This window comes from Leptodactylus fuscus, chromosome 1, assembly GCF_031893055.1.
Source record: "Leptodactylus fuscus isolate aLepFus1 chromosome 1, aLepFus1.hap2, whole genome shotgun sequence".
Lineage (NCBI taxonomy): Eukaryota > Metazoa > Chordata > Amphibia > Anura > Leptodactylidae > Leptodactylus > Leptodactylus fuscus.
This window is the reverse complement of record NC_134265.1, coordinates 39,180,108-39,206,884: the sequence shown is the minus strand read 5'-3', so window position 1 is coordinate 39,206,884 and position 26,777 is coordinate 39,180,108. Positions and strand designations below refer to the sequence as shown.

The 26,777-nt window shown below is 42.4% G+C and overlaps 1 protein-coding gene across 15 annotated transcripts in view; it reads left to right on the top strand.

Moving 5' to 3' along the window:
• CELF4 (CUGBP Elav-like family member 4) overlaps positions 1-26,777 on the top strand; it is a 908,448-nt gene that overhangs the window by 801,231 nt on the left and 80,440 nt on the right. For 9 of the 15 annotated variants that reach the window (XR_012715420.1, XM_075269750.1, XM_075269742.1 and 6 more), the window contains exons 6-7: positions 19,363-19,506; positions 26,117-26,264. Coding sequence is in view for 14 of the 15 variants with exons in the window: in XM_075269750.1 (XP_075125851.1) it covers positions 19,363-19,506; positions 26,117-26,264 (292 nt within the window). In the remaining variant the exon portion in view is untranslated. Of the gene's footprint in view, positions 1-19,362; positions 19,513-26,116; positions 26,265-26,777 lie in introns of all 15 variants that reach the window. The other 6 variants (XM_075269744.1, XM_075269752.1, XM_075269743.1 and 3 more) reach the window with 1 other exon arrangement.

Genomic DNA, 26,777 nt, shown 5'->3' with positions numbered 1-26,777 from the left:
GTTCGGATCAGCTGTTCCGAACAGCACGCTCCCAAAGAAATGAATGGAAGCACCTGGCACGGCGACCGGTCGCCGGCAAAGTGTACGTGCAAGGTGCTTCCATTCATTTCTATGGGAGCGTGCTGTTCGGAACGGCTGATCCGAACAGTGTTCGCTCATCTGTAATTATAATCTTTTCATATTCTGAACTTTTATGGTCATTATGATTTGGAGGCCTATAGCAAATTTTGCCATGGGGTCCCATGGTTATTTGCTATGCCCTAAGCCATACTAACCCAAAGTGGATTACATTCCCTAACTTTTTTCAAATCTTGCTCTTGTTTTTGATAATCCTAAATACTGGTAACTGAGAACCATCTTATGGAGACGTTGTTCTTCTATAAACTAAGTTGTATGGCCCATCAATTAGAATATTGGATGGTTGCTGGCAGTCTCATGATGGGGCCAATTTGAAGAACATTCTTCTCTATGTTTTATATTCCCCCACTCATTTAGAGGTCTAACCAAGCATCTATGGTTTTGTGGGCTCTCACGTCATCTAATTTGTTATGAGCTGATGATGCTTGTAGGACTTCCTTCCCATCAAGCACTATGACAATACAAAGTAAAATACTATGAAAGTAGAGAAAAACATAAAGATACTCCCTTTGATATTAGGCCCGCAATGTCAAAAACTACTAGTACCAGTAGCAATGGGAATGCATTTGAAGATCAGCAAAGGTGTTGATATCAATGCATGTCTTGGCCCTCTTCCTTTCAGAACTGAAGTCTTTCCGATTCCTCTACTTATTCTACCCCATGCATTAGTGGATAAGGAAAGTGGTGATGGTGGATTCATTAAACAAGTTCAAGGAGGGCCTGGATGCCTTTCTTGAAGAGAACAATATTTCAGGTTATGGACTCTAGATTTCTAAGGACACGTTGATCCACTGACTGCCAGATTGGACTTGTGAAGGGTTTTTTTTCCCCCCTGAAATGGGGCAATTGGCATGAGCCTCATGGGGTTTTTGCCTTCCCCTGGATCGACACTGGAGGGGATTGTAGGGTTATAGGTTGGGCTTGATGGACTGATGTCCTCATCCAACCTCATCTACTATGTAACTATGAATGGGGAATCATCCCAAAGACAAAGGTGGAAGGAAGCAAACAAGAACTGCACTCTCATGTTCCAGATGTGTATTTCTGCTATGGAGACCCTTCTCCTTTATACACCATGAAACCTCTTTGAGACAACCTTCAAACACTGGCTATATAGGTGGCCATTTATGGAGGCGGACCTTTCAAAGAAGATTACCGTATAAATTTGGTCCAGATTAGAGGGGTGAACTTCTCTAAAAGGTGATATTTTTGGAGAGGTTTTACTGCAAGTTCCTTGTTCATGTGTTCTTCAAGGGTGGACTTTAGGATTTACCAAGTTGAAAGAAAAATGGCAGATTTGGTTTATATTGGATTAGCAGATACAGTTCCTGCTTAGTGATTGGAGGTTTTCTCCTTGAAATTGGAGGTTTTCTCCCCATGGAAATGTATATGGTGAGCGACTTGGTTCTTCTAGTTCTATATGGTTTGGCTCATGCAGTACGGGGAGAAATGAATTACACTGAAGATTTATATAGCTTGCTCATGCCGCACTTATCTCATTTTCGATAATTGGTCCTTCAATGTTGTTTTTCTTTACATTTCTATATGACTTAATGGTGAAACTCATCCTTTCACCTGGAGCATCCTGGCCTTTAAAGAGCACTTGAGGCAGCGGTAATAGAGGCGGCTCATTAGATGTTGCCTCCATACTGATCTATAATAAATTATACCACTCGCCTTTCAGTAGACTGGCATTCACGTCTTGTCAGAAGTAAAGGCAGCCAGGCTGGCTCGCTGGCTAGGGTTAAAATTGTAGGATTTATTTCTGGTGTCGTCTACTAAGTAGTGCGACATCATTTTGTGCTTAGTCAAGAATTATTTTTTGTCCCCTACAAGATAAATGCTTCTGAATCATTTATTATGCTATAGATTTGTCCAACCTGAGAATGTTCTAATAGCATTTTACAGAGCACATTCAGGTATCTAAAGTCGAGTACAAGAAGATATTCGGAAACAAAATATCTCCTTTTGAGAAGTTGACCATATGGATTTTAGGGTAATACCTAAGGGTCTGTTACCAGAAGGAAATTCTATAAAACAAATTATATGATCAGAACTAAATTTGTAATATCATGTCTTGTGTGGATTGTGTTATCTACACTCCTATATAACAGCCACTTTGTGATATTGCCATGATAAGCTCAGTTCCGCTACTTCTGTATATGCTGTGTATGATACATAGATTACAGTATTTACACCCTCCACCATCGAGGAGGGGGAATATCATTATTTTTTTTTAGAGTATACCAGTAGTAAGTGAATACTCATATAATAATGGATGGTCAAGGGTAGGCAGCAGTAAAGAATCATTTTTCCAGCATAGCAACATCCAGAGTTGAAAATTCATTCTACAGTTCTTTAATCCGGAGAGACAACAACAATCCTAATACAAGGGTCAATACATTGTTCAGTAACCATTGAAATTAAAATGAAATAAGGGAGTGCTTGCTGAGGTCCTGCCATGGGTGAGAACAAGACCCCTGAAAGTGCATTTAAACATATCTCAGTTGTAGGGTGTTTGATAAAATGTTTCTTTATATTTCTATTGCAGTGATTATATCACCTTCCTCTTTGGGAGGTGTAAGATATAATGTGCGTGTGTGTGTGTGTATATATATATATATATATATATACAGTATATATATATACAGTATATATATATATATATATATATATATATATATATATATATATATAGTCAGTTCAGTTTTCCTTCATTGCAGTAATTACCAAACCGTTGGAGATATAGGTTATGCAACTTTGTACGTCTAAGCTTGATTGATGTGAGTCATTGACATGACCTGATCATTTCACATACTGTAACATTATATATATATATATATATATATATATATATATATATATACACATACGTTACAATATGTGAAATGATCAGGTCATGTCAATCTGAACAAGCTTAAACATACAAAGTTGCATGACCTATATCTCCAACGGTTTGGTAATTACTGCAATAAAGCAAACGGAATAAAAGAAATATATTTACCTGTCTCTGAAGTTTCTAGGGCTTGCTGTAAATATGGGGGCATTCATCAAGACCGGCATGTTGTACACTGGTCTTCATGCATCCTGTAAGTATGGAGGATTTTCTTAAAGGAAGTCTACATCTTTCCCAAGCAAATTCATAAACATGTTACAGAATACATTACAGTGATAAACAACTTTAAAGTCTTATGCTTATGTAGAAGTTTGTGCACTGCGGGCGGGTCTTCAGCTCCTGTAGTACTGCTCTTGCCACTCAGACCCCTACTGTCTCCAGCCTGGACCACGCTGTGCAATGGGAGTTGTTCTTCCATGTGCTATGACATCATCCATCCTACTTGAGCAGCAAGAGCAGTGCTACCAGGGCTGAAGGCCCGTCCCCACTACACCATCTTCCCCATTTGCGTATCGCTTTTGTTAGGGTTTTTCTACTCACTCCAACTGAATTCTAGAGTTGGGGTAACTTGTTTTTCTCCAAATCTATAAATGATATACATAAAAGTGGTATGATGTTTATCACTGTAATATGGTGATGTCAGTTAAATGTGCTTGGGGAGGAGGATAGACTCCCTTTAGTTCATCCTGAATCAGGCACATCTTCTGGGAGCCTAGGCGCCCCAGCTACAAACTACGCCTAGATTTCTGCTGCCATAAATGCTATAAATGATGGTGAATCTGGTGCCGCCAATAGTCACCCCTTGCCCACTTTAAGAACAGTGGTGTTAAAAAGTGACAAATCACCAGTGGCACAGATTATTAGTGGATTGGCCCCTATAGTATTTTGATGTATTTTCCCTGTTGATTTCAGCTGAAAACAAGGAGTCAGGAATAAGTGCCAGTTTAGTTCGGCATTGTGGTTTCTGTGTGGTTTATGGGGTTAAAGATCCATTTCATAAAACAACTTCCTAATACATATAATACATGTAGGTGTTCTATACTGTATACAGATGTAGCAGAGCTAAGCTTTGCCATTTGTTCATTGTGATACCCAGGGCCGGCTCCAGGTTTTTATGGGCCCTTGGGTGACAGAGCCTCAGTGGGCCCCCTGTGCGTTACAGATGAAGCGAGTGACGTCATGCAGGAGTGTGGCATCACCAACGCCATACCTCCCAATCTTTTAAAGAGTAGAAAGAGGTGCAAAATGTGCGGCGCGCTCTGCGCGCCGCGGCAAATTTAGCTCCACCCACTTTTATGTTGATTCCACCCATTCTCATTCATTTATTATGTGCTCCCACACAGTATAATCCTCCTACAGTCACCTGTAAATTATATGCCCCCCTCCATCTCTCCCCCAGTTTCATATACACCCTTCCTCTGCCCCCAGTTTCATGTCCCCCCTCCATCTCTGTCCCCAGTTTCATCACGTTCTCCCCCTTCATCTGCCCACAGTTTAATGTCCCCTGTCTCTGCCCCAGTGTCATGCTGTTCTCCCCCCCTCCATCTGCCCCAGTGTCATGCCGTTCCCCCCCTCCCCTTCAGTTTCATTGGGCCCCCTCCATCTCTGTCCCCAGTTTCATGCCGTTCTCTCCCCACCCCCTTCCCCAGTGTCATGCTGTTCCCCCCCCTTCATTTGCCCCCCAGTTTCATGGGCCCCCTTCATTATGTTTCGCCTTAATATGTAATACAAAACAAACACTTACATCACTCACCTTCCCTCGTTCCCCCGACGCTCCTCTCTCTCTCCCTCCAATCACATACGCGATGCAGGAGCTGTGAGATCAGCTCCTGCTTAGCTCCGGACCGGCTTGCGTGTGTAGGCGTGATGCGATGACGTCATCGCGCCTACACACGCAAGCCGGGGCCGGAGCTTTAAAGCAGGAGCTGATCTCACAGCTCCTGCATCGCGTATGTATTTCAGCTCATCGGCGGACGGACGCCGATGAGCTGAAATTGTGACAGGCAAGTGCCGGGGGGCCCCCAGAGGCTCTGTGGGCCCCGGCACTTGCCCGACTATGCCGTGCGCTGACGCCGGCCCTGGTGATACCTGAAGTCTTATGTAAGATCACAACTAAGGCTGTGTTCACATTGCAAATTGTTTATACACTGGAGTTTTTATTTGGAAGTATTGCCCAGTGTATAGCCAATGTATAATGCCTAACGTTCACTGAATGCAGTGTGAACATAACATAATGCTTCATGATTTCACCTACTGATGTGTTTAGCAGGCTCAGGTAAGTATGCCGCATGTACTACAATGTGAGAACTGACTGCAGAGCATTTGTATCCCCCCGGTGTATAATTACACGGCATGTATTCTCAATGCAGATAATTGAAATCATTTAACATATTGTGTTATGCCTATTGCAGGGCCACAGGGGGCTGTGCATGTCATAAAGATTCAAATAATACCAAAGAAAGAGCATGTATCGCGCTCCACCCCTCCGGCCCTGCACCAAGCATAACAAGGTGTATCAGCTTTGCCTGTAGTGTTTCCTTAAATTAAAGGGACGCTCTTGTGATTTTGTTTTTTTACTTATTATGTTGCTTGAAACCCATCCCCTCAATAGTAATAGTGATCTACTCACTGCCACTTTCCTTATCCTGCTTACACTTTCTTCAATATGTCACATGGTCACAGTGCGTCCTCTTTTTTTGTAGCATGGGTTGCTGTGCAAACAGAAGATCTCTATGCTGCCTATAAATATTATCGAGAACCACCATATGACATCAGATTCATCAAAACCCTGCGTCCATCTTCTTCTGCCCTACCTCGTCTGTGAAATTGTCTCCCTGCCCCTCCTTTGCCTCTCACGTAACCTGCTCCCTAAACCCCCTTCTCTCACATAATGCCCATAATCCCCCCTATCTCAAAATTAGGTCACCATGTTCCCATTACTTTCCCCAGTTATATAAGCAGCGGTTGTTGCAACCTCCAGGACCTTTGGTGAAAACTTCCTCACGGTCTAAGGTCCTGGAAGGTGCATTTTAGTATTAACTTATAGAAACAGGATATAGACATGGCTACAAGTAGTAGACATTGGTGCAGGTACTAGAAATGGCTACAAGTACTAGACATGGGTGCAGGTACTAGACATGGGTGCAGGTACTAGACATTGGTGCAGGTACTAGACATGGGTGCAGGTACTAGACATGGGTGCAGGTACTAGACATTGGTGCAGGTACTAGACATGGGTGCAGGTACTAGACATTGGTGCAGGTACTAGACATGGGTGCAGGTACTAGACATTGGTGCAGGTACTAGACATGGGTGCAGTTACTAGACATGGGTGCAGGTACTAGACATTGGTGCAGGTACTAGACATTGGTGCAGGTACTAGACATTGGTGCAGGTACTAGACATGGGTGCAGGTACTAGACATAGGTGCAGGTACTAGACATGGTTGCAGGTACTAGACATTGGTGCAGGTACTAGACATGGGTGCAGGTACTAGACATGGGTGCAGGTACTAGACATTGGTGCAGGTACTAGACATGGGCGCAGGTACTAGACATTGGTGCAGGTACTAGACCTGAGTGGCAGCATCAATTGCAGATTTGGAATCTACTTTGATGACCATACCATTTGCACAATTTTTTAGTTAGTCACTGTGCCAAAAAAAAGAACAAGTATAAATAGTGGCTGGAATCCGTGCCAGCTCCTAGCTGGCATAGACTGCAAATTCTGGCACATGGACATCCATAGATGCACCAAAGGTCTTAGGTCTCATAATAATTTTGGCTCCCATCACTCCAGCTATACCAAAGACTGGCATTTAGCCCACCAGTAGTGTATAGTCCCCATAGTGTGCCGTCACTCTGGTGCCAGTTTTAGGATCTGGTGCTGTCTCTCGGTTCACGACACCTGTAGAGTGGCCAACGCACGTTCCGAGCAACCTTGCGATCAGCAAGCTGAGGGTTAATCGTCATCATTGCCAACTTATGTTTTTGTGTAGACAGATCCATTATTGGCATCTTATTTCAGTGGCGTTGCCTTAATTCCGGCTGTAAGAGCGGCGCAGGACAACTTTTTTTTTTTCTTTTTCTCTTCCATGCCCATTGTTTTATAAATGAGCTCATAAATCAGTTGTTGCTAGGCCGGAAATAAAGTGCCAGGCAGCCAGGCTCCCTGACAGGGGGTATGAATCATCCAGGCACAGAAGATGGCCTTTTGGGGATGAAGTGCTCATCTGCAGCGGTTTTTGTTTTTTTTTTTCTCTCTCCAGTCACATCTTTGTAACGGGGCAGGCAGCTGGCAGGACAGCTAAAAGCCCCTGAGGGACCCGGCGGGCTTCACTCTATGTCTCTCTTCTCTCCAACTGTTTTGTGCCATCGAATTCATTACCTCCATATGGGATGAGAGGGAGAGACTGATAACCAGACTCGCGTCCTAGACAAAAAGCGACTAATTGGTCCTTTAATGTCTTTTTATGGGTCTGGCGGAAAGCTGGGTGGGCAGGAAGGGGGGGGGGGAAGCAGGCCGCTAAATAAACAAAAATATTTCATAAATGTGGATAAAAAGGCCTCATTGACGTGACGTGGCGGCATCTTCTACAAACACATTGCAGCTTTGTTGAGTTCAGTTTCATCTGTGGCTTTTATGGTTTCTAAAGTGTTTGCGTTGCGATCAGTTCGTTTCATACTTGTCAACCGTGAAATGTCCCCGAGGCTCCCGCAAAAAGGAGCGACCTCTGGAAGAGTGGGTGCGGCTCCCGACAGGTCTCTGGTCATATTATACATGACATGGGCACTTTATATACTGGTCACATCATAAAACGTGGCGTGACTAGCACAGTTTGTCCCCATGTCAAAAAAGGGTGTGTGGCGCGACCCCCAAAGGGGTGGAGCTTAAGTAAAAATACAAAAATTTCCAATAGGCGCCTTGCGTTCCAGATCTGGCCAAACAAAATATGGCAAATATGATTTTTTTCACATTTTTCAATGTGTACATAGGGCCATAAAGGGACTTATTGTGCCATACAATGTCCAGCGCCCCCTTCAGACACTACTAGACCATTACTGGCCTGTTCGGGACATATATAATCTCTATAATCTGGTGGCAGAGCTGTAAATTTAACTTCTTGTATCTGAAATAGCACCTATGAAATATTATAAGGCCTTATCTGGCAAACTAGGCCTTGTTGCCCATAACAACTCATCACAACGTAGCTCTTGCTGTACCTGAGCTGTTAACAACATGATCGCTGCTCAGTAATTTGTTGTCATAGACAACAAAACCAGTTTCACTGTCAGGCAGCTTTGATAAATGAGGCCCCATGTGTCACATATAAAAATGGCGTCATTATATGTGACAGAGATGTCACTGGGTGGCTTGTTAGACAGGTGCGACTGCCCTCGCCAAGAGTTTTGGAGTCTACCTTTGATTTGGGAAGAATCACACACAAAAACAACAGAAAACAATAGTTTTAATGTCGCTATAGATGTAGTGTTAATAATCAGCCTCTTGTACGGTTATATTTCACACATAAAGCAGAACGGTACATTGCCTGTACTGCCACCTAGTGCATAGTTATACTATTGCAAAGAAAAAAATAAGATTTTATTCATTGTTGAAATTAACTATATTACTGTATATAATCCTATATATGGGGCATACTGACATCAACTTACCAGAAATCAAATAACCAGAGAAAGACCTTCACACACTGAACAAGCAAACAATGCTGGAAGATTTCTGGAGCTGCAGAGTTGTAAATGAAAATCCAGATAATAATAATAATAATAATAATAATAATAATAATAATGATACATTTTATTTCTATAGCGCCAACATATTCCGCAGCGCTGTACAATTTGTAGGGTTCAAATACAGACATAAAGATACATTACAAAGAAAGTCATTTCACCCAACGGGACTGAGGGCCCTACTCGCAAGAGCTTACAATCTATGAGGTAGAGGGGGTGACACAAGAGGTAGCAGGGGCGGCATTGCTTATACAGGGGTCAGACAATGTTGTAATAGAGGTCACTGTCATTACACAAACAGAAAACTTTATAAGCCGTCAACAGTTGTGTCCTTTAACATGTGGATGGAGCTTGGACCTATAAAGTTAGCATGAGATGACATCATATCATGTGGGGAAATGTGGGAGCGGGGACAGAGGAGGGTTAAGGGTTTACATTAGAAATTGTGATAGGCCTATCTGAAAAGATGCGTCTTAAGTTTGCGTTTGAAACTGTAGAAATTGGGAGTTAATCTGATTGTCCGGGGTAGAGCATTCCAGAGAAGTGGTGCAGCTCGGGAGAAGTCTTGTATACGAGCGTGGGAGGTTCTGATAATAGAGGATGTAAGTGTTAGGTCATTGAGTGAACTGAGAACACGGGTTGGGCGGTAGACAGAGATGAGGGAGGAAATGTATGGAGGTGCGGCATTATGGAGAGCCGGTATAATATGGGATGTAACTCAGGATCAGTACAGGATAAGTAATGTAATGCATATATACACAGTGGCTGTACCAGCAGTATAGTGAGTGCAGCTCTGAAATATATTACAGGATGTAACTCAGGATCGGTAGATCGGTATAGGATAAGATATATATATATATATATATATATATATATATACATACACAGTGAATACACCAGCAGTATAGTGAGCACAGCTCTGGAGTATAATACAGGATGTAACTCAGGATCAGTACAGGATAAGTAATGTAATGTTTGTACACAGTGACTGCACCAGCAGAATAGTGAGTGCAGCTCTGGAGTATAATACAGGATGTAACTCAGGATCAGACCAGGATAAGTAATGTAATGTATGTACACAGTGACTACACCAGCAGAATAGTAAGTGCAGCTCTGGAGTATAATACAGGATGTAACTCAGGATCAGTACAGGATAAGTAATGTAATGTATGTACACAGTGACTGCACCAGCAGAATAGTGAGTGCAACTCTGGAGTATAATACAGGATGTAACTCAGGATCAGTACAGGATAAGTAATGTAATGTATGTACACAGTGACTGCACCAGCAGAATAGTGAGTGCAGCTCTGGAGTATAATACAGGATGTAACTCAGGATCAGTACAGGATAAGTAATGTATGTACACAGTGACTGCACCAGCAGAATAGTGAGCGCAGCTCTGGAGTATAATACAGGATATAACTCAGGATCAGTACAGGATAAGTAATGTAATGTATGTACACAGTGACTGTACCAGCAGAATAGTGAGTGCAGCTCTGGTGTATAATACAGGATGTAACTCAGGATCAGTACAGGATAAGTAATGTAATGTATGTACACAGTGACGGTACCAGCAGAATAGTGAGTGCAGCTCTGGTGTATAATACAGGATGTAACTCAGGATCAGTACAGGATAAGTAATGTAGTGTATGTACACAGTGACTGCACCAGCAGAATAGTGAGTGCAGCTCTGGTGTATAATACAGGATGTAACTCAGGATCAGTACAGGATAAGTAATGTAATGTATGTACACAGTGACTGCACCAGCAGAATAGTGAGCGCAGCTCTGGAGTATAATACAGGATATAACTCAGGATCAGTACAGGATAAGTAATGTATGTACACAGTGACTGCACCAGCAGAATAGTGAGTGCAGCTCTGGAGTATAATACAGGATGTAACTCAGGATCAGTACAGGATAAGTAATGTAATGTATGTACACAGTGACTGCACCAGCAGAATAGTGAGTGCAACTCTGGAGTATAATACAGGATGTAACTCAGGATCAGTACAGGATAAGTAATGTAATGTATGTACACAGTGACTGCACCAGCAGAATAGTGAGTGCAGCTCTGGAGTATAATACAGGATGTAACTCAGGATCAGTACAGGATAAGTAATGTATGTACACAGTGACTGCACCAGCAGAATAGTGAGCGCAGCTCTGGAGTATAATACAGGATATAACTCAGGATCAGTACAGGATAAGTAATGTAATGTATGTACACAGTGACTGTACCAGCAGAATAGTGAGTGCAGCTCTGGTGTATAATACAGGATGTAACTCAGGATCAGTACAGGATAAGTAATGTAATGTATGTACACAGTGACGGTACCAGCAGAATAGTGAGTGCAACTCTGGAGTGTAATACAGGATGTAACTCAGGATCAGTACAGGATAAGTAATGTAATGTATGTACACAATGACTGTACCAGCAGAATAGTAAGTGCAGCTCTGGAGTATAATACAGGACGTAACTCAGGATCAGTACAGGATAAGTAATGTAATGTATGTACACAGTGACTGCAGCAGCAGAATAGTGAGTGCAGCTCTGAAGTATAATACAAGCTGTCAGGATCACAATGCTATGCCTTACATAACAGAATATAATACGACTTGTAGCTCTTCTATTTGCTTATATAATAGTATATAATTATGTGATATTATATAGTACTTGGTTTAGAAACCATCTGTGATAAGTATACTGCCATAGAAGGGTTAATATGTTATCCATTAGAGATCCTCAGGCTTCAGGGTTACTATATGAATACTGCTCTTGTGTTTCTTCTTACAATGTTGATGAGGGGGAGGCCTATAGTGCTCTGCGGATAGAACAGTACATGCAGGCCCATGCTGTGTAATTGAATATCAATAGGTGAGAACGAAACTGGAAAAGCAACCTGTCACACGTAGGTGTGCTCAACAACTCAATTTTCTGCTGTTGACAACTTAGGAAATGAGCTTTTCAACTACTCTAGGAAATCACCAAAAAGGCAAATTAACCCATTATAGTAAATGACAATAATGGCATGGCACAGAGCCTCATTGTGAATGGCCACCGCCAGTTTTTGGGCCTATGTTTCACATCTGGATATTCATTGCTTCCTTCTCTGTTTATTCTTTGTACAGTAGATCCATACAGGGCATTTTTTGTACCTTATCATGGTCATTTCATATATATTCTATCTATCTATCTATCTATCTATCTATGTGTCTATCTGTCTATTACTATATCTAGTGGCGTAACTAGGAATGGTGGGGCCCCGTGGCGAACTTTTGACATGGGGCCCCCTCCAAGAGGGATACATGGGCGTGCAGGCTGTTTGTGACTAAGAGGGTGATGTGGGGTGCAGAGTGTGTATAAGCAAGAGGGTAAATGGTTGTGCAAACTGTGTTCGAGCAAGAGGGTGATCTGAGGAACCCCCCATTCCACCACACTCTTGCTCACCCACAGCCTGAACCCCCATTCCCCCTTCTTTCTCACCCACAGCCTGCACTCCCAGGTCACCCTCTTTGCTCACACACAGCCTACACCACCCATTCCCTCCTCTTGCTCACATAGGGCAGAATGGGGGGTGCAGAATGTGAGTAGGAGGGGTACATAGGTGTGCAGGCTGTATGTGAGAAAGGAAGGAATGGGAGTGCAGACTTTCTCACCCACAGCCTGCACCCCCATTCCCCCCTCTTGCTCACACACAGCCTGCACGCCCATGTACCCTTTTGCTGACACACAGCCTACACCACCCATTCCCTCTTCTTGCTCACATAGGGCAGAATGGGGGGTGCAGAATATGAGTAGGAGGGGTACATAGGTGTGCAGGCTGTATGTGAGAAAGGAAGGAATGGGGGTGCAGACTCTCTCACACACAGCCTGCACACCCATGTACCCCTCTTCCTCACAGCCTATATCCCATTCCCCCATTGTACACTGAACTGTACAATCCGGGTAGTTCCACCCACAAAAGTCACTGAGTCTATGTTAGTAGATTAAAGGACCTTTGATGACGTCATGTCTCAGGTCCTTCAATCTACTAGTATAGATGCCGGCACAGGGCCTGGGGACAGCGGGCAGGAGATAGAAGTTTCTCCTGCCTGCTGTCACTATGCAAGTGCTGGGAGGCAGGGCCCGGACAGCAGGCGGCCCCTGCTTGGGTGCAGTAGTAAAGGAAGCAATTACTGACTTTACTACTATTAAAAGATGGACTGTGGAGGAGGCAGCTCCTCTCCATCTTCAGGCAGCCCCCGGTGCTGCAGTAAATAGGGCCCGTTATGTGCTGGGCTTACACCAGCAGGTAACGGCCTATTTAAAAAAAAAAAAAATACGCAGCGGTAGCAGCTGTCACCGGGCCCCCTAATATCCAGGGCCCTGTGGCAACTGCCTCCGCTGCTAACACGGTAGTTATGCCCCTGACTATATCTATTTATCATTTATGCATCTAATAACTATCTATTTATTGTCTATCTATCTATCTATCTATCTATCTATCTGCATCTATCTATCTATCTATCTATCTATCTATCCATTTAACTATCTATCTCATATCAACAGGATATACTGTATAGCTACAATATCTATCTACAGCTATATCTTTCTATCTATAAATCTCATATCTGTCTATCAATTTATCTATCTACTAGCCTCTGCCCGCGACTTGACGTGTTGTTGGCTTCAATGATTCTCCTATATTCAGCAAATTGCTGCCATCGATGGTTCGCCTGCTCGGGCTTTTCAGCAGTTCTCAAGCTGTCCTGCTGCTGAACTTGTTCTTTACGCCGTGAGAATGTTGTTGGCATCGATGGTCCACCTACTCCGGCGTTTCGGCAGCTCTCAAGCTGGCCTGCCGCTGAACTTGTTCCTTGCACCATGTCTGTGATTGTTTCAGCATCTCAGCAGCTCGCTGGGATGCCATATAATGAGGGTGTTGTTGGCGTCTATGATCAGCCTTCTCCAGCGTTTTGGCAGATCTAAGAGCCACTTAACACCTAGTTTGTTCAAGCCTTCTGAGCTCCGCTTGAGGAGAACTCTGTGACATCTGGCTTCCTTCATAGCTCTCATTGTTTTAGAATTTTGGGACAAATTAGATTCTCTTTTTCCTGGCATGTTTAAAATTGGCAAACTGCCAATTTGGATTAAAGGTGTTTTCCCATGTCAGTGTCTCAGCACTGGAGCAGATCAGATAATATGCAAATGCTTGTACACAATGAACTCAGTGTTAGCTGTGTGTTTACATAGAGAGATATCAGACCTGACTTTATCAGCAACCTGCAATTAGCTGAGAGATTCCTGCTGGCAAGAGCAGTTTAATACAGTATATGAACATAAATGCATAACAGTTGTGAAGCCATGCCATTTACCGGGATAAAAAGTATCCTATTTGTTAATTGAGGTTACAAACTATCTATGTGCCATATTTCATCCAAATTCAGTCAGCCATTTTTGCGTGATTGAGTATCAAATGCACAAACATACAAACTTTCACATTTATAATATTAGTAGGTTCTATCTTATATCCATCTCATACCTGCAAAGCAAATCTATCTATCTATCTATCTATCTATCTATCTATCTATCTATCTATCTATCTATCTATCTATCCATCTATCCATCCATCCATCCATCCATCCTATAGGTCTAGCTATATAGAAAGCAATAAGCATATACTTTTCTGATTTCCATTATTACTATTGAGTCCTCTTATTTGCAGACAAATGATCTTCATTTGACTTTTTTTTCGCTCTCCGGGATCGGAGGCAGAATATTAATTACCAATAGGATAAGTGTGATGCGTTGTCACTTTCCTTTTTTTTTTGTAGAAATTGTATTGGCCAATTACACAACAATTACAGATAGTCAGTGTGATCATTAAAACCTCATCTGCCGGATTGAATCTTGCGCTAAACAGGTACAAGGACATAGAGGACGTTTAAAATTATCTGGATTTTCATTAAATTATCAGGGAAGAAGCACTTAGTGCCGATTATATGTAATGTGCAAACACGCTTATCAGCTCTCAATATGCCGCACCAGTCCTGATGTATACGGTAATTCACTGCTCCTCCTCCCCATCGCCCCTGGTCTCATATACCTCATCCCTTTAGGCTTAGTAATTGGTTTATATATGTCATGGAATTCAATAGACTTAAAAGTAGAGTAAAACAAGAGAATATTAAAAGCAGACATCTCTGATGTCATTGGTACAACCCACTTCCTTTCTTTACTAGTCAACCAATGAATTGCAGTCAAAAAGTTACAGGGCACTTCATAATCGTCTATTGTCTTGAAAGGTAGACAATACGTGCATGACAGATAGACCGTATTGTCCCGGTATGGAATGGTTTTATACCATTGGGTCCTCTTTGACCTAAAATAGGTCAAGTGTGGTTTCTCTCCTTATTTAGTTATACATATATTTGGTTTTATCTGGTTTCCCATGGTATTTTCCAAAGTCTTTGCCATCACCATAATCCAATATCTCCTAGAAACTTCCATCTTCTCTTTTGGTCTTGATAGATTTTGATAAGGTGTCCTAGATTTCTGTGTTTTTTCACACATCTTATTGAAGGTATTTTTGTACCAACTTACCGATGAATGAGCTGGTTCTTGACAAACCAGATCTGGCACAAAACAACAAATCCAAAACTTTAGTGGTCCAATTTGCGTGAACCGGTTAAAATGATGGCTAATATGTGAAAGAATGGAGAAAGCAGAGAAGTATCACAGAAACTTAGGGAGAAAAAGCACAGGTAGAAAGAGAAAGTGTATATTGTGTGGGGAGAGATTGGACAGATAGGAGTAACTCAAACAGACTAGAGAGATAGGTAACAATACGCAGATAAGACAGTGCAATTTAGTGTTAGGGATGGAGAAGAAGACTTGGGTTTCATATCACATAATTTTTTCACTTTCCAGTGACTTGGCAAACAGTTCCTTTTTAATTCATTTTAACTGATTCTTTTTTCCTAAAACGTCGAATCCGTCTAATGATGGAAAATGGATCTTGAGGGACCATGTTGACTATAATGGATACATAGGGTAAACATTATTTCCTCCCCGACATTGCTGAGCAAAAAAGATGAGTTTGCACGACTAATTCATCCTTATCACAGATGGACTCTGCACCAGACAGACGTGAAAGTAACCTTAATGGGTGAAACGCTGTTATACAATTCTCAAAGAATACTGACTCTAGCTGGTGTTGGAGGTCTTAGATGTCATGGGCTCTCCTCCAATCGGAAGAAAACTATCTGTCTAGTGCCACCTGCAGGTAACTACCTGATTTGTTTGTCCCAGGTTTGGCTGAAATTCCTAGTCAAGGCTCTTTAATGGGTCGGACATTGCCTTAGAGTAGCTATGTATTGGTGGTTCTAAATAGACAGTTTACTTCCTTCTGGAGGAGAGCTAACTTACATACTTGTTACCTAGGGTGCTCTGCATGTAAGACTCGGTGAACCAGTTATAAATCAAATCAAACAGGCTTTATTGGCACGTCCGAATAGATATTTGGCATTGCCAAAGCTAGTAATGTGTGTGTGTGGGGGGGGGGGAGTTGGAGTGGGGGGGGGGGGGAGTGGTGGGTATGGGGGGGTTGATTTGGCGTATAACAGTCCGTGGAGTCTCATCTTCCTCTTAGTTGCTGACCGCTATATGGGAGGTGGGGTGGGTGGTTTGGGATATAACAGTCCGTGGAGTCTCATCTTCCTCTTATTTGGTGACAGCTGGACACGTATTGGGCAGTGATCTCCACAGTGGCCTCTTCTTCTCCCAGTAGGATGTAGTTTCCTCTTCTCGTCTGCAGATATGAAGTCTGGGATGTGGGCAGAGAGTCTTTGGTAGTAGATGGCCCTCACAGCTGAGTATTTGGTGCAGTGTAGCAGGAAGTGGGTCTCGTCTTCTAGGGCCCCCTTGTCACAGTGCTGGCACAGTCTATTCTCCCGTGGCGTGTACGTCTGCCTGTGTCTCCCCGTCTCCATCTCCAGGTTGTGGGCGCTCAGTCTGTACCGGCTCAGGGTGTGTCTGTGTTTGGGGTGGTGTATTCTCTCCAGGTAGGTGGCCATGGTGTAGTCTCTTTGCAGTGACTGGTACACGGTGAGTTTCTTGGAGTTATTTATTGCGCTTCTCCATTCCTCGATGTATCATACTTTGTCTCTCTCAAAGACTCCTTTTATTTGAGCCTTGTTCAGGGCATGTTGGGGGTTTTGGCTTGGCAGATGGCTGATGCTTGGTTGGGGGGGCATCAGGTTTTCTCAGGGCTCTGTGGCACCAGTTATATATTACCCAAAAGTTAGGGCTGCAAATACATAATTTATTTAGCTGAATATTTCTTGTTAGACACAATTTTTGGAAAAAATATGTGAGCACCATGTGTCAGAATAGTAGAGAGACCTCAAATAGAGGATGGACCCTGTAAGTAGGCACTCTGTCTATGGGTCCATACAGTAATATGGACCTGTAGGCACTCCATGTCTTGCCATATGGTGCCTCCATATGGCACTGGACTTTCCACTAGAAGCAATGATACTAGGATAATACTCCCACAATGAACATGTACTGCACATTTTTTTCTTTCATGGGTTCCATAAAAAAATGTAGTGTGCCATGTAAAATCTGAGACATACAGTATGGTAGCACAAAGTCCAAAGTAAATACTGACCTCTATATATAAGCTATAGTAAATTTACAGTAATTTTGTATTCTTCAACTACAGTCTGAACAACTACTTTTTATCAAAGAACCATTGTCGTTTTTACCAGTATGATCCTTTATGAGCAAATTATTATCACGAGAGTCCTTTATCCACAAACGTCATCAGAAAATGATCGTGGTGGGGAGAATTTTGTGATACCTAAAAACAGCAGTCACAAAAAGTCACAAAACAAAAATCATTGTAAAGCAAGCTGAAGGAAATGGCTGCTAATGTTCGATCGAGCTGCAATCCCCTGCACATCCCCAGCCCAGCTCTGTGGTCATTACACCCGGCTTAGCGGATAGCACAGTGGATCACAGTTAATTAAATGAACGTTGCTCTCTAATTAAGACTGGGCCGGCTGGGGCTGAGCAGGAAATGTATGCATTAAAAATATTCCTTTGTCGATGAGCAGCAATTAAGAGCCTGATCAATAACAACATAATGCCTTTAAAAATGGGGCCTGTGCACCCTGGTGGCTCCCGAGGACACGTGCGCCATTCATTAGTTTAAAATTAGGATTTCTGGTCAATATAGAAATATTCTCTTTTAATGTCAGATTTGCCCAGAAGCAGCTGAATTGCCGATAACTGCAAAATGATGATTTGATTTGATTTAGTTTAGTTTAGAAGATGAATTTTGTTCTCTTTAAAAAAAAAAGATAAGGAGCAAGACTCAGAATTAAGTAAATAGGTAGATAGATAGATAGATAGATAGATAGATAGATAGATAATAGACAGAAACTTAGATCCATAGATATACAGATAAAAATAGGTAGATGGATGGATGGATGGATGGATGGATAGATAGATAGATAGATAGATAGATAGATAGATAATAGATAGATAGATAATAGATAGATAGATAGATAGATAGATAGATAATAGATAGATAAATGATTGATGATAGATAGATAGATAGATAGATAGATAGATAGATAGATAGATAGATAGATAGATAGATAGATAAGATAGATAGATAGATAGATAGATAGATAGATAGATAGATAGATAGATAGATAGATAGATAGATACTGTAGATAAATAGATAGGTAGATAGATAGATAGATAGATAGATAGATAGGAGATAGATAGATAGATAGATAGATAGATAGATAGATAGATAGATAGATAGATAGATAGATAGATACTGTAGATAGATAGATAGATAGATAGATAGATAGATAGATAGATAGATAGATAGATAATAGATAGATAATAGATAGATAGATAATAGATAGATAAATGATTGATGATAGATAGATAGATAGATAGATAAGATAGATAGATAGATAGATAGATAGATAGATAGATAGATAGATACTGTAGATAAATAGATAGGTAGATAGATAGATAGATAGATAGATAGATAGATAGATAGATAGAAGATAGATAGATAGATAGATAGATAGATAGATAGATAGATACTGTAGATAGATAGATAGATAGATAGATAGATAGATAGATAGATAGATAGATAGATAGATAGATAGATGATAGATACTGTAGATAAATAGATAGGTAGATAGATAATAGAGAAATTATTGCTAAATAGATAATAGATAAATGATTGATAGATAGACAATAGATAGATAGATAGATAGATAGATAGATAGATAGATAGATAGATAGATAAGAAAATTCAGACAGCACCTCCCAATGTGAACAGGTGCAAGCTACTGTGGCAAAATAGATAGACGATAGATAGATAGATAGATAGATAGATAGATAGATAGATAGATTACTCAGAAGCAGCTCAGAAGCCAATAACTACAAAATGACTTGATTTGCTTTATATCTGGTTATCTCTTATATATATTTATAATATTCAGTTTCCATATTTTCAATGCTAATCATGTCAATCAATAACACTATATTTTACCTTTTTTCCATTAGGGGGCATCCTCGAGTCTGGTGGTGAAGTTTGCAGATACAGATAAGGAACGCACAATGAGACGTATGCAGCAAATGGCTGGACAGATGGGAATGTTCAACCCCATGGCTATCCAGTTCGGAGCTTATGGCGCCTACGCTCAGGCAGTAAGTGTATTGTCCAGTGTTATACCTACTCCATCTGTGTATCTACTGATGTACTGATGTACTGCTATATGAACATTATAGATCACTTTGGGACCATCCACCTGACAGTGTAGACCATACTCAGCATATTGCTCAGGAATGGAGGGGACTACAGAATAAAGTCTAACTGTGCCAGAAACAATAGAGTGGCACCCATTGAAGAATGCAACTGGAGTTGGTGGAGGTGTTGACAGGTGCTCTTTAAGGGAACTGAGAGGGAAAGACATGCAGAAATTAGGGCAATAGACCCTAGAGTGCCATCTATCATATTAAGGCATTGGTATGGAACTAGTAATATGTTTCGGAAGGACATTTCAACATGCCCAGTCTTTTGTCTCCAGTATCTGGGAGCAGTTTATTTCACTCACTCATTGAGAAAACACATAGACTTGGCTGACCTATGGGTGCCTGTGTATTGGGAAGGTTGGGAATAATAGCGTTTGGCCTATAGCTGTCTAAAGTGTATGTTCATTAGCATATTACCTTCTAAACCAAGTGGTGATGGGGCAAAGTCATGGTTGTATCCAAGGGATCCAAGATTCAATATACTGAAGGGGTTTTCAAGGACATACATATACTTGACCTTTCCTAAGGGTAGGTCATCAATAGTTGATTGGTTGGGTCCAACACCTGGGACCCCTTCACCAGTTAGATAGGTAAAGATGGCTGTGGCCTCTTCATTGAATACCAAGCACATGGAATAGGACTGAATTGCTGTTACGACCAATGATCGTGATGTTATCTGCATAGAGAAGAAGCCACTCTTGCTTGGGTCTCTTCAAAAAACTGCTTAGGGATTCCGGGTGTTGGACCCCCACCGACCACGTATTGATGACCTTTCTTAAAGGGATTCCATCACTGGGAAAACTCATTTTTAATTAAATCTATATTTGTATAGCCTTTAGAAAGGCTATTCCAGACATACCTTTAATTTGTTAATCCTCCCAGCTGTTTTAGAAAACCCCTTTAATGGTGGCCCATCTTTCCATCTCAAGGCACTTGGCTCTATCTATTTTTGCGCAGATATTTCATATAACTTTACAACAGGGCAGTGTTGGACCCACCAGATAAAATTATTCTAGAGGCCCACCCTCCAACACCCCCTAGGAAATAGATCATAGTACCCTTCAAATTTGGGTGTCTTCTGCTGGACTGTTAGAGTAGGTATAGTTGTGTTAGAGTATGGGACCCGCAGAGGATTCTCGGGTTGGCCAGTCTGATACTGGACAGGGACCCTAAGTATCAATAGCTCTAGTGGGTCCATCTATCCGAAACGAAACTCTAAGAGGTGCGGACTAGAATCAGACTCGAAAGGGTCCCTCGTTGTGACTGATGCTATCTGTCCCCTCATTTACCCCCTCTGCTCACCCTGGATTTCTACACTTGACACGTATATCACAACATTCGAGGATTGTGGTAGACTTTAGATTATCAGTCCCAAAGCAACAGCGAATCTTACATTTCCAGCTCTCTGCACTCGAAGGGTTATTGGTTTGCCGAGAACTTTGTTTACAAATCCCAGGGACAGAGAGTACATTGGAAATTATGTGATCTGCTTCAGAATGACATGAAGTGACTCCACATTGAGAGCTAAGCCTTCCCCTCAAGATCATTACATGGGAAGGCATCAAACTGCATTAGCAGCCCTTGCGTCTGACTTTTCTAGCAAGCAAATAGAATGTGATAACCTAAAATGTACTTTCCTCCCCCTGAGACGGGGCTCTCCAAATTCCTAACTAGTTTTGTCAGAACTTTCCCCATGCAGTCAATGTCTCTGGTCTTCATCTGGCAGAGTCCGATCTTCTCTGTCACACCAACGTAGACGCCGTGGTCCAGGAGGACTTCCTTGCTAGTTTATGGTAGAAGGACACTTGGATGTTCATTAAAAAAAACTTGTAGGTTTTTTTTCTTTTTTTTACTTCCTCTTCAATATCTTAGGAACATATTGTTCCGTAGGATGGCTCCGGCTGACACATCTGTTCTGACCTTATATAAGCTGGCTATATATATAGCAGAATGTTCTCTGCGGCCTCTGGAGGGGATTCCTCATATCTGCTATTAAAAGATATTCAGGGAAAAAATGTTCATCTAATACTTTGGATAATTGAATTAAAACTACAAAGAGAAGTGGAGGATCTGAGAATCTCTTCCCTTCTCATTCCCCTGTCCCAGTTCTAGACTCTTTCACTAATTAAAAAGAGGGGAGGGGGCACTTCTCAAGATGCTAGTCAAGGGCAAGAAGTGGGTGATAGAGTGTGAGGGCAGTAAGAGGTCAGACAGAGGTGTAGCTTATAGCCAAAATCTGTAACAGGGCCACCTGCCTCTACCTGCAAAACAGCAAAATAAATAAACCTTTACATCAGGCACAAAAAAAACGAGCAAAATAAAATACAGCCTTGACTTCGGCAAAACAGTAAGAAACAAAATCCTGCTCGTCCGAGCTACTAACTAAACAATAACAATAAGCTAACTATACGTGTGGCTTACTACCAACCACACAAACAAACAAATAAGCACTATACAGTCTCACTGGACATAGGGTAACAGGACGGACCCAGACACCTCCTTTCACTCCTTGGATCTGCCATGAAGTGCAGGCTCCAGTCCTCAGCCTTTTATGGGTCAGTAAAAAGCCTATGACCCACACATGGGCTGAAACCTACTCCAGAACTGCACATAGGTCAGAAACCTGGGGCTGATATAGCGGGACGCCAGCACTCTAACTGTCATCTTCTCATACCCTATACTGTAACATCACTGTGTACATTATCCTTGTATACTAGTGGAGCTGCCCCTGCACAAGGCGCCGCCCTAGGCACCTGGTAGATATTCATACCTCCCAACTGTCCCGGATTCCGCGGGACATTCACAGATTCAGTGTCCTGTCCTGCGGTCCCGGTCGGTGGGAGGTATGTCCTGGTTTCAACTCAGATCTGCGTCCGGAGGAGGCTAGTGGATGTGTAAGCGCGATATGATGATGTCACAACGCGCTTTAGTTGTGATGCACATTAGTGAAACTGTGGAGAGAGCTGCGGGGGAGCGATGGAAGGGTGAGTAAGTGTTTTTTTTGTGTTAAACATTGAGGTGGAACATAATGAAGGGGGACCATGAAACTGGGGGCAGATGAAGGGGGGAAGAATGGCATGAAACTAGGGGCAGAAATGGGGGACTTGAAAGTGCGGGCAGAGATGGGGGGACATGAAACTGGGGGCAGAGATGGAGGGGGGACATGAAACTGTGGTAAGAGATGGGGGACATGAAACTGGGGGCAGAGAAGAAGGGGGGACATGAAACTGTGGTAAGAGATGGGGGACATGAAACTGGGGGCAGAGATGGGGGGACATGAAACTGGGGACATAGATGGAGGGGGGCATGAAACTGGGGCAGAGATGGAGGGGGACATGAAATTGGGGGCAGATGAAGGGGGTATATAAAACTGAGGGAGAGATGGAGGGGGGACATATAATTTATGGGTGAGTGTAGGAGGATTATACTGTGTGGGGGCAGACAAAAAAATGAATGAGAATGGGCGGAGTCAACATAAAAGGGGATGGAGCTAAATTTGCCATGGCGTGCTGTGCGCGTCGTACTTTTTGTCCCTCTTTCGGTTCCTCAAAAGTTGGGAAGTAAGGATATTGCCTTAACCATATGGCACGCCTCTAGGCTCATGAACAACAGAACTACTATTTAATTATATAGTATTGGAAATCCTGATATATGTCTGAATATCTAGGACAATTGGCCGTTCAAAAGTCTTGGAAAACCGAGTAATCACGTGAATCTGGCACCCGCTAGACTGCGTGTCCCCCTCCCCCTCTGGATTTAACAAGTGACCGCTCTGTAGTTTATTATTACATTCCACCTTTCCCGCTTCTTTATGTATTAGGCCGATAATTAACGGCTGCAAGCGCAAAGCAAATGAGGTTCCACTTTCTTGAAGATACAATTAATTTGTAAGACTTCGGCAGCAGTGAGCGGACGGTGAATGCGGCTTTATTTCTATAGAAAAGGACGGCGGCTGCATTGGAAAGCTGGGTTTTTTTGTCCTTTGTTCCGCATTCTGCAGACTTTTTGAAAGCCGCCGCGGTCTTTGTGATGGTGAAAGTGCAAATATAATGGGTGTAATTAGACCTGAGAGCCGAGTCCTAATGCACCTTCCATATTCAAGTACAGTTCACTAAGGAGGCAATGCGAGCCATTTACGGTGCATAAAGGCTAATGTACAGACCATTGCCTCCATTACATCTCCTGCCTGCATCTCCATTTTATCATTTTTAGCAGCTTTTATGCCTCTCGTTTATAGAAGACGCGACTCCGCTCCTTGTCAAGATGCATTTGGAGGCTCGCTAATCCATAAAAAATGGAGAAATATTCAGTAGATGCTTCTGATCAGAGGGGTTTATGTAAACCAAGCTTCATCTCTATGTAATGAAAAGTTTTGCAAAAATTTTAATATACTTTATGCTTCTTTTTGTTTTTTTCCAAACTCTCTGCTTGCTCAGCACTCCCCTACGTTCCCAGGTTTACCTATGGAGCCTCCATTGTCCCCCCCCCCCTCTATATACTATAAGAAGCAAGTACATAAACGTGAAGTTCCTGGACTCCAATGCAAAACTTCTACTAGGGTCACAACCTTCATATACTATGTATAGTGGTAGTACCACTATAGGATAGGGGGCCATGGACATCATCATGTACCAAGACCTTGAATGTAACTACTACCCCTGCACCCCTATAGTGACCCCCATAATAACTTGTAATGGACTTCTCACTGGCACACATGGGACACAGAGGATCTAAATTTACTTAAATTTTAATATTGCACTATGGCGGGTGTGGTTGCCAAAACCTTATTAAAATGAGCGGAGCTTCTCAGACATCTCTGGCTTGGAGAGGAGCATTGGCATGGAGACATGTGTTAAATATACATGAGAATCTGGTACAGCTGCCCGGCGCGCCTGCACAACAAAGTGCAGCCTCCAATCCCAGAATGCAATGGACTATGAGTTCCAGAGACGAGAAGAGCACCAGCAAGCCCTGCGGCTGGTTATTTGTTTCTGCTGGCGGGTGGGGCTGACTGGGGTGAGGTTATTGATCTTGTGCCCAGAGCCAGATGTAGACTGGTACAGTCCAGATAACCAGCCATCCCATGCTGAGCAATTTATCTTTGTGGTGTGAGCCAAGAAAAATCTCATGTTTATCACAATCATTCATTCTTTGACGTAGCAGATGTGGTAAAGTTGGGTTGGTGAAATGTAGCAGAGCTGGGTTGGTCAGATGTGGCAGAGATGGTTTGGATAGATGTGGTGTAGATAGATAAGTCAGCTATGGAAGAGCTTGGTTGGTCGGATATAGAATTGGGTTGGTTAGATGCGCCGAGTTGAATGGTCAGAATTAGCAATGAAGGGTTCATCTGATGTTGTAAAGCTGGGTTGGTCAGATGTCACATAGTTGGATAGTCAGATTTAAAAGAGCCAGATTGGTTAGGTGTAGCAGAGATGAGTTATGAGCCGGTATCGTCAGATATAGTTGAGCAAAAACTGGTGGGGTCATATTTGGCACAGTTATATCTAAGTGTGAACTTCCCATTGACTATTCACATAGTGTAGCTGAGAAAACTTCTTTAGCTGAGGACGTAGGAGGGAGAAATGTTGTCAGCTGCCAGAGGGAGAAGGAGACTGATTGTGTCCAGTGCAAAGCCCAAGCGGCACCAAGGGGTACATATGGAAGTAAAAGGTCGTGTAAATGAGTGTATTTATTCCCAAATCACTGCAAATTACTTTACATGTCAGGGCTTTTGGTATTATGATATTATTGGTGGGATTAACCACTATTGTTGGTCTTATGTCCTCCTGTTCGGAAATTGACCCTTCTTTTGCTTCATTCAATGGCCTGCTCCATTAGTATGACTAAATAATTTAGAACCATGGATGGTACTACCAGGGTGTAGCTAGAAAGGGCGTGGGGTGGCTGATACCACAAGTGTTTCGTGTTACGAAAGTGCCAACAAGCCATTCTACCTTGGCCATGTTATGTGGATACCGGACTAGAGCAGAAAGCTGAATGTTTGCTTCACTTTAAGGAAAATCTAGTTATGACTCTAAGACACAGATCTGTCGACTATCTGGTCCCAAGTTACTACAGATGACCCTCAGATAGTCCATAAGCTAAGATCCTTTATCTCAAAGACACATGTCAAGTAGCCTCCACCAGTCACCAGGAGTAAGCTCTCTTCTTCCCGATATGGTTGTCTTGGTAAGGTTGTCGACTATATAACGTAGAAGACAATTCATGCCCATTTGACCAGCAGTGGTTTTCATAGAAGAAACCTAAAAAAAGTTTAGGTGCCAAGGCCTACCAGGAGCGAAAGGCCTGTATTTTTCGACTCTCGGGTAAATTCCCGTTGAGGATCACTTCTATATCTTGTATAGTCACAAGATCCTCAAACCATGGCCACTAGAGTTGACAATATCCGTCTCAGTTCTATGGTTTTAGTAGTGTTTAGTCTTGTGGATTCGGGGGGGTCCTGCCCGTAACTTCTGATATTTTTTGGCTGTTCTCTTTCTTCCAGCTGATGCAGCAACAGGCCGCTATTATGGCTTCCGTAGCACAGGGTGGATACCTGAATCCGATGGCCGCCTTTGCAGCTGCCCAGATGCAACAAATGGCTGCTCTGAACATGAACGGCCTGGCGGCTGCTCCCATGACGCCAACATCAGGTAAGAAATCTACGTTGATCTCCATGTTCTCCCAATGATGTGATATGTTTGTTTCTGCGAATCTAATGAAGCTTTTCATAGTCAATATAAAATTTACCGGCAACGTGAAAAAGCATTCAAGTCTCAACGTATTTCATAGTCTAAACCAACCTCCACCAGAATAGGGGCCAGCCGATGGAGATAAGAGCACTGAGGGCGAAGCCTGACTTGCCAGATTTGTCTACAGCCAGTCAAGATGCAGGCAGAGGCCAAAAATGTCAATCACAGATAAAGGGGTAATTCTAGGAGGCAATTCCAAAAGAGAGCCAAGGCACTTCTAGCAAATCTGGTAAATCAAGCTCCGCCCCCAATGCACTTGCAGGTTAATTTCCATAAAAAGGTGTTTATCTCTGCATTGGTTCATCCGTTTGTGACCATAAAGGTATTTTCCTGTTCCTATTAGAGTCACCTAGTATTGTATTGGGAGACATTTTAGACCTGATAGACTCCCTCTAAAAGACTAGTCCATAGGCC